The 9401-nt window shown below is 41.4% G+C and overlaps 1 protein-coding gene across 2 annotated transcripts in view; it reads left to right on the forward strand.

Annotated features, from left to right (window-relative positions):
* Positions 1-9401, forward strand: part of SLC22A23 (solute carrier family 22 member 23) — a 195883-nt gene that overhangs the window by 145921 nt on the left and 40561 nt on the right. For both annotated transcript variants that reach the window (XM_019668498.1, XM_019668499.1), the window contains exon 5: positions 5304-5431. In XM_019668498.1, the coding sequence (XP_019524043.1) occupies positions 5304-5431 (128 nt within the window). The remainder of the gene's footprint in view (positions 1-5303; positions 5432-9401) is intronic.

Below are 9401 nucleotides of genomic sequence, written 5' to 3' on the forward strand. Positions count from 1 at the left end.
CATGCAGTGAATGGGGGTTGATAAAGAGGAGGTGCAGCTAGAGTTCCTCTTGTTAGAATTGCACACTGACACTTAGCTTTGAGCAACAACCATCTAGTGGTATCAATTAGGAAAGCATGGAAGTTTTTTCTGTCTTGATATAGTAACTGGGAAAATGGTTCCATGTAAATAAATTTTTCATATAACCCTTTAACAATCAACACTTTATTGTAGCTATTTGGTGGACATCTTTCTAAAAAAAAAATCCTGCTTTTTAAGCAATAATATAAACATAGTGATATGTGTAGAAAACGACACTGGTCTAGGGCTCTAAAGACCAAGTTCCAGATCTGACCCTGCCGTTGTTGTTCCTCCCGGGAAGGCGTTGTAAGGGCTCAGCTCATCTACTGTGTGCTCTGGGGCTGGGCTAAGTGCAAATCACACACCCCCTCTGACTCTGAAGTTTAGTTGTGTATCTTTGCCCTTTCTTGGTGAGTGATTGATTCAAGGGTTTTCATTATGACATCAGGCATGTCTGTGTTACAATAGTGTGACCTTTCCAAAGAGTCTGGTGTGTGAAATTTTGTACCTGCCTGATGGAGGTTGGAACACCTGTGCTTTCCCATGTTGCTGGCTGTCCTGCTATCTTCCCGAGTCAGTATGCCCCTCTCTGCTCCCAATGCCTTCCCCATCCCTGGGGATTTCTAACCTAGAACTCAGGTGTCTGAGGGAGAACCTCAGGGTCCTTCTCTGAAGACAGTCTGTGTTTTCAGCGGATGGCTTCTGTAACCTCCATGTTATTCAGTCAGAGGCTTTTTTCACTTAATTTCTGATTCTTGGCTTTTTGTAGAATAATTAAGGCCACAAGAGAAGTGACCTGTACATCCATGTGGTGGTTTTATATTCCGAGTACATGGTGGAAAATCATGTTGCTCAGGTTGTTCTGAAGTTGGATCACCTTTGCATTAGTGTCCTCAGTAGGAAGTTAGTGTGGGTCATATCCGGATAGAAACCACTGTGCACAACACGTAGGGGTGACAGTCTCTGGCTACTCAGCTCAGATAGTCAATATTTCTGCAGTGCAGTGTCTGTGCTACATGAGGAGTGACGCCTGAAGGCTGAAGACACTCTCATCTATTCAGTCTTGTTCTGCTTCCAGTGAGTTCAGGCTAGTTCAGGTTTCACTGCCAAGTGCATTAAATGAAAAGACTTTGGGATTCTGGGATTGTGAATAAAGGATTGTGGACCTTCTAAACCCATCCTGAACACATTTCGGAGAAGGCCTCAGAACAGAACTGTCCTTTGCCTTGGGGTGAGAGGTCCATTAGCAGGGTGAGATGAAACTTCTGCCCAGCAGTGCTCTTTGTTTGCCCTTCCTCTGCCCCTCGCTTCCTGCAAGGGCTGTAGGACTTTATTTGCCTCAGTTTTCCCATCTGCAGAAGAGGCATAATAATGGCACTGTTACATAATGAGGTTGAAAAAATTAAATGCTTCCAGCTTTTGAAATTTCCTGTCTTCTGTTCACTCCATGGACCACTTCCTTTTCCCATAGCCACAGCTGCTTCTAGCAGCCACTGCAAAGCTATCTCCCAGAGAAGTCACTATGGCTCTTGTGCCTGGTTACCTTTCATGGTTGCAGAAGTCATCCTCAAGGTCACTTTCTCACCATCCACACGTGCGCGTGCACCAGGCAGACATGGTCTCCAGCTGCCTATCATGCTCGTTTGTTTTTGTTAAAAATGATCGATTTCTCAAAGGTTCAGTTCTGTTTCTCCTAGATCCTAGACCATTGGCTGGCTTTTTAATTTGCATGGTGTTATTACATTATATACTTGTCAGGAGAGATTTCATTAAATTCCTATAATGTGGCCACTCTGCACATAATCCACATTAGAACAGCCAACCCTGGGGTTTCTCATAGGCCCCCAGTGCAATGAGTTCTTCATGACTTTTCAGCAAATTTAAATATGTGGGGGACATTGTAAAACTTCAGTATCCCATACATGTGCCCTTTGGGCTTGTGGCATTCTGGAACACCTAAGGAAGCAGTGCTCAAACAGTACCTCCCAAGCTTCAGTCGTCTGAGTGCCATCTAGGCATGTGTCGTTTATTTCTTTGTCCACCGAGGTAAAGGATGTGGGCTCCTGAGTCAGCCTGCCTGAGTTCAAATCTAGCTCTGCTGCTTCACAGCTCTGGGATATGGATGATGTCCTTAAGCTTTCTGTGCCTGAGTTTTCCCCTCTATGAAACGGGTAATATTACTACCGTTTAACAAGCTTGAGAGAATCAAACACGTGGGAAACGTGTAGCAGCATGCCTGGTGATTGCAGTGCTGTCTGCCACTGGAGGTGGAGATGCATGGTTCATGAGCGCGCGCCTGCTATCGCATGCCCAGATCTCCTGGGAGAGCCCTGCTTCTTGACTTCAGTTTTGTTCCAGCAGGATGGCTGCTGCTCGTCATAGTGCATAATGTACAGGACCCTCCACTCCCTGGGTCCTGCCTCTCTCTCTTCTCCTCGTCTCTTCTCATCTCACATCTAGCATTCAGGTTCTATCAGCTTGCAGCCGCCCAAACCTGACATGAAACATGTTATGTTTTATGGCTCTCTGCCTCCTCTCTGGAGCCTATCCCCACACACACTCCATGGCACGCTATATCTGACTAACACCTGCTCAGCTCCCAAGACAACCCAAGCATACACCATCACTGCAGAGCCTTCCCTGGCACCCATATACCACCCTTCCTAGAACCATCCACTCTCTTCTCTGGCCCCCCATTGTGTCCCCTACTGTGCAGGATTCTGTGCAAATCACTTGAAGAGAAAGAGAGAGAGAGAGAGAGAGAGAGAGAGATTTTGAGATTGAGATATACAAGGTTTGATCATGTCCTGTGTCACAAAGCCAGTCAGTCCCAAGGAGTACTAAAGAGGCCAGTAGTGCAGACTGTGTTTTCTGATAATGATTTAATAAAATTAAAAATTAATGAAACAAGATTGCAACCTCACCATTACCCCATCTCAAAACCTAGATGTTTGGAAATGTTTTATAACATATATATATATTATATATATATATAATATATTATATAAATATATATAATATATGCACATATATAATATTATGTGTATACACACATATGTGTATATATACAAAATATATATAATAGATATGGAAAAACTCTGATAGAAATCACAAAATATTTGGAATCAAATCACAGTAAGAACTACATATCAGAACTTGTGAAATGTAGCTCAAAGGATACTTGGATGAGAATCTGAAGACTGAAATGCGTATATTAAAAAGGAAGAATTAAAGTTAATGATCTATGTGTCCATCTCAAGAAATTAAAAAATGACACTAAACCCAAATAGATAAAAAAGATTCAAATAATATAGACGAGCAGTGTAGAGGTTGGCATTTATGTTAGGTTATTTTATTATGAAGAAAAGATCTGATAAAAATATGGAAAGATGTTAATAACTATATAATATTGTTGTCTGTTATGATATATTCTGTTTCTCTTTGCTTGAATTATGTTAAAATTAATGTGTAAAAACTAAAGGCCAGTAAAACAAACATTACCTTTGATTACTTTTTTAAAAGTCGGTGCCTACAATTTGAAACATATGCCTCAGTGGCTTTTTAATTGGGCTCCCAGATGAAAAGACATGAGACTTTCTGAGCCTGTCTTATTGCTTGGGTGATGCCACTCCTGGGCCGGCACACAGCTTCCTACACCTCCATGCATCTGTGCAGGAGGGTAGCTTTGTAACTCTTTGAGAAGTCCCCCAGGTCTCCAGCATGGACTAACATTCAGATCAGACCATCCCAAATGTACCACTGAATTCAGTGAGAAACTGCCCAGCTGTTTCTGCAAAATGCGGTCGCAAGCAAGTAGAAACTTGATTTTTGTTCAAATAGGTAAGAGAGAGACAGCAGTTATTAGATATCATTAGTGATGTGACTTCGAAATAAAAATTTACCACTGATAACTTTTTCCAGCCTCTGAATTACTTTAATGAGAGACTCTCCTGAGCTGGCAGGGCAGGTGTTAGTGGTTACAATAACTTCTAATCAGTGTCAATCATGACTCCTTGATACTACCATGTTTCCCTAAAAATAAGACAGGGTCTTATATTCATTTTTGCTCCAACAATCTACATTTATTCATTTATTCATTTACAAAAATCTACATTTATTCAAACAGTCATGTCCAGGTGATGATCTTAACTGGGGCTTATGTTTGGGGTAGGGCTTATGAGCATCCTGAAAAATCATGCTAGGGCTTGTTTTCCGGTTTGGTCTTATTTTCAGGGAAACACGGTAGGTATATAACTGAAATAAAATACAATGATGACTGAAGCCCTGGGCTAACAAAGGCTAAGACTGTCATCCTTAACTTGATTTCCAATTTTTGCTTCTCCCAATCAGGGGTGCCGCATTTTATAATGAAGTTCTAAGGAAACACAGCCACACCACTTCCTGTGAGTGTTGTCTGGCTGCTTGCACACAAAGCAGAGTTGAGGAGTTACAACAGAGAACTTATGGCTCACAAAGTCTAAAATACTGACTCTTTCAACTTTTACAGAAAAAGTGAGCCAACCCCTGCTCCAAACAGGCACATTGTTCTCTTTCACTGACTTGTAAATATTGTCGTAAACGTAAACTTACAAAATGCATGGATAATAAAATACTAGCTTTTTTTCTATTGGCACTCTTCACAAGATTTTATTCTAAAAGCGAACAAACAAGTTATCTGTTGCTACTAAAGCTTGAAAACTACTGTGTTACGGCATCATCTCAGGGAGATGTGACGCAGTTAGCAGCAAGATGAAATTAATTCTGTAGGTAAGCACTGTGAAAGTCAGTGTTAAAATCTTCAAGATCTGAAAATAACTATCAGGCTGCTAATATTGGGGGCATTTTTTTGGCTTAAAATTATCCTATTAATATTTGGTTTTTGTGACAAAATGTAACAAAAGCAGCCCTTCAATGAATTGCTTACACATGCTTTTGAAATCCATGGTTATTTTTAAAAGTACACATACATTGATTTCTTGACATGCTAGTTGGTGGGATGTTGTTCCTGTCTGCCTCATTTTCAAAATCACAATTTTTATACTTTCTAAAAGAAAATTAGCAACATTCCAGCACCCACAGTCTTATCGCCCCTGATTGGGCTAATGAGAGTCCTGAGTGCTCATTGGCCATCCACAGCATGACACCTCCTGCAAAGTTCACAGGCCCAGGACATAAGCCGCACTTCCTTATACTCCTCAGAATTGGAAGACATTCACGGATTGATTCCCTTTGTATCTTTGAAGGGTATTCCCCGAGTCCCTCCGGTGGTTAATGGCTACCCAGCAGTTTGAATCTGCAAAGAAGCTGATCCTCCACTTCACACAGAAGAACTGCATGAACCCTGAGACTGACATCAAAGGCGTGATGCCAGGTGAGTACAGCCCAGTGGCCAGCCCGGCCAGCCTTGGGAGAGGTGCCTCCTGTCCTGGACTGAGTCACCACAGAGCAGTTCCCTGATGCTGGCATCGGCTTTGTTTTACCAAGCAGCTGCCCTTGCTAGCTGTTTAATTTCCTGTGACAGTTGGTCTGCCGTGAGGCTAGAAACATGGGTGAATTGAAATTCTCTCCACCTTCTAGGTGAGGAATCTTTCCTGATCAAGTCTAACACACTATGGGGCCCCACATAACCTGTCCAAACCCAGACGTGAGACAGGGGCCCAACATGCACCTGAATGTCAAGGGAATATTTGGGAGGGGTAAAAAAGCCCATGTTTCACACACAGCCCTGCCTACCTGCCAGGTTTAAATGCTGGCAGAGTCCTGACTGGGGGTGCAGCTGGCTTTCACTACCTCTCTTTTCCCAAGTATGACCTTCAGAGAGCTGCCATTGTCTGTATCTGGCATGCCCTATTTGTGAGGCAACTGAAGAAGTAGAAAAGTGAAGTATTTTCGTATATGGGTTCAGATCCATGGAGTTTGTGTGTATGAGGAACATTGCACCACAAGCTAGATTGGAGCTTTCAGGCTGGCGATCCATAATATCCCCAGGAGGCTGTTAAAATCCTGACTCCGGGGCCTTCCCTGGCACCCAGAGATCCTGATCTGCTAAATTTGGAATAAGACCTAAGAACTTGCACTTTTAATTAGCACTAGAAGAGATTCTGACACACGAGATGCACAGACTTCCCTTGAAAGCCCCTGGCAGACCAGTCCCAAGTTCTGAACCACTGCCCCAACCTGAAGACCTGATATCAATGATACTATTGTTACAAATTTTCCAGGAAAGTAATCTGCAGGCCCTTGTCCCAGAGAGATAAGCACATTTCCCCCATGATCTGTAATTCTATCCCACAGATTTTACTAGATGCCCGCCATGTGGCAGACACTGTTCTAGAGCAGAGAAGAAAACAGGCAAAGCCTGGCTCTCATGGAGTTCACAGACAAGTGGGGAAAGGCAGACAATGAACAATTAAATGTATAATAGTCAAGAGAGAAGAGTGCTGTAAGAAAACTGCACAGCGTGGAGAGATAGAGGGTGGTGATGAGTGACCAAAGCCAGAGGGTTGGGGACCCTGGCTCCAAGGTGACAGGAGAGCAGACACCTGAACAAAATAGGAAAGAATGTGCCCTACAGGTCTCCATTCTCAACAAGGAAGGAACACGTGGAAAATCTGAATCTGAAAGGGCTTCTGGACTCACCTATTCCATGGTTACTAGACAGGCTGTCCATTAGACTCCTGATTCAGGAGATCTGGAGTTTGGTGTTAATGGAAGTTCCCCTAAATGCTGCTGCTGCTCAGCCAGGACAACATCCCTGCATTAGCCTATGCCCATGACCTGGTAGATGGGGATAGTAGGGCTAGGCCACCCCCACTGGTGGAGCAGGCATGGTCGACCGAGGACGTCACACAGGCCGAAGAGTTCAGGAAGCCTAGAGCCCTTGCTTGACTGGAATAAAGAAGGACGTGAGCTAGGCCTGCTTTATATGAAGAACATTGCGTGCTGGTGCTTTGCACAGGGCATCTGTGGTCCCTTTTTATCTAGTGACAGTGATCATAAATGGGAAGTTTACGTAGTGCTTATACGTCAGTCATTTTTCTAAGTGACTTGCAGGTAGTAACTTATATCTAATATTTAATCCTAAGTGCTTGACATATTTTTCTTCACAACTTGCTTCCTATGAGGGAGGTACTATAATTATTGGGTTATCGGAAAAGTCATGACGCATGTTTGGAAGTACTAGATTCATTCACATCTATGTGATTGCTATGTCATTTGACAGCTGACAGTTCTAGCTTCATTTAAAAAAAAATTGAGGGATTTGGTTGAGTTTTGGAGATTTTACAGCAAGTTGAAGATGGAAGACCAAACTGTGCATTTTTGCCATATTTTACTGTTTTACTTCCATAAAGGGAAGAACTCGCAACAAGCTTGTGAAAAGTTGCATAAAGTTTACGATGACAATGCCCTAAAAGAATGTCAGTGCCAATGATAGTTCACGAAATTCTGTGCTGGTGATTTTGATCTCAATGATGCTCCTCGGTCAGGGAGGCCCACCGAGGTTGATGACGACAAAATAAAGGCATTAATCAAGTCAAACCCACATTACATGACACAAGAGATTGCAGAAACATTGAACATCTATCATCCAAGCATTCATGATCACCTGAAGAAGCTGGGATAAGCAAGCAAGCTCGATATNCGGCCGGCCCAGGAACATTTTTCATTTATCCCAATTGTTACACATTCAAAGTTGCTCAATCTTTAAAAGGCTAGCTCCAAAGACATTTTAGGTACTGACTTCATTCTGCCCAGCCAAAGCCTAAAGCAGCAATAGAATATTCAGTTCATTGCCATGATCAGCATCTTTTTCACCTTCCAGAAGGAGGCAACAATAACCACTAGCCCCTTGAAATATGTAAATCTCGATTGGAATTGACTGAGGCCTTGGTATCATTCTACCATTCCAACCCCACTATACCACCACCCATTCTACAGATGTGGGGAAACTGAGGCCTAGAGGGTTAGGTGACTTCCCCAAGGTCACAAATCTGGTCTATAAACCCAAGACTCCTGATACATTCCCTCTGTAATTTTTCTATAATGGAAGTATGGAGCTTACATATATATCATTTTAATAAACAATGGAGACACAAAGTTCTGAGTTTATGTGACAGATAAATCAATGGGATGGCCATTTAAACTATGAAAGAATTCTTTGTTTCATAGAGCTTTGTAAAGAAGAGTTCATTTGCCTTAGGAAAACTTTGAGGTTTAACCATTCTAAGAGCCAACTTTTATTTGGTTTCATGATACCCATACCTTTTCCCTAAATTACTAAGTTTAACCCAAATTATGAACTTGACTTTTTTTAAAGAGCTAATTCATACCCATTTGCTATCTCCTGAACTGAACCTACTTACCTTATTTTTTATATATACCAAACAGAACTAAAGTTTTAAAAAAGACCTAAGTGAAAGTTTGCCTAGTGGAACTAAGACTATATTTTTGTAAGAGCTTTGAAACAAAAACTTAAGATATTCTCCCAACTGGTATTTAATTCAATTCTAGACTTTGATTTAGTTTTTTTTATTATTATTTGGAGAATCTTTTCAGAATTTCCTATCACTGTGATTCTTGATAGAACCCCAAAGTGTCAACAGCTAGAAACACCTCTTTAAATCAGAAGCACCCTTCATGCAGCCTAAGGCTTTTTTCATATACTCATACACACATGTTCAGGGAAACTTCATCTCTACAAAGCCTTTCATGATTCTTCTACCCCATCCGCACTCTGTCCTTCACTCTGCATTGGGTAACCTATTTGATAGAAGCTCTTACCCTGTAAGGCATTTATGAATCTACATATTTTTCTCTACTAGGTTGAGCATTCTCAATACCCATTTACTTCATGAGTGATGTAATGTTGCATCACAACATGAAGGCTTACCTGTCTACAACGCGTATCACCCTAAAACTAAATATAAATACTTCAGAAAAGCAAACGACTTGAAGATCAAAATAACAGAGTGTTAGCAGTTAATCTTATTTCCTTTCTATATTTTTTTATGAATAAATGTTCTCATGTAATTTAAAGAGGATAGACATGCTTTTAATGTAGAGAATTGCCAAGCTGGCATTTTATCAGAGCACGTGTTAAATGAATTAGCCTAGATAGTATACTTGTCTGTGTCAGCTCTACAATTGGGTAGAAGGAATACTTGGTTTTATTCTTAAATGTCAAAGAAAAAAATATCAACTTCATAATATTATGAAAGTTTTAATTACTGATTCTACTGAGTTACAGGTTATGGGGACAAGATGTAAACCAGATCCATGAATGTAAATCAGATGGGCTTGAGACTTAGCCAAATAATAGAAAAAAGCAGGAGCACAGACCA

The sequence above is a fragment of the Hipposideros armiger genome, unplaced genomic scaffold (genome assembly GCF_001890085.2).
Source record: "Hipposideros armiger isolate ML-2016 unplaced genomic scaffold, ASM189008v1 scaffold_529, whole genome shotgun sequence".
In the NCBI taxonomy this organism is placed as follows: Eukaryota; Metazoa; Chordata; class Mammalia; order Chiroptera; family Hipposideridae; genus Hipposideros; species Hipposideros armiger.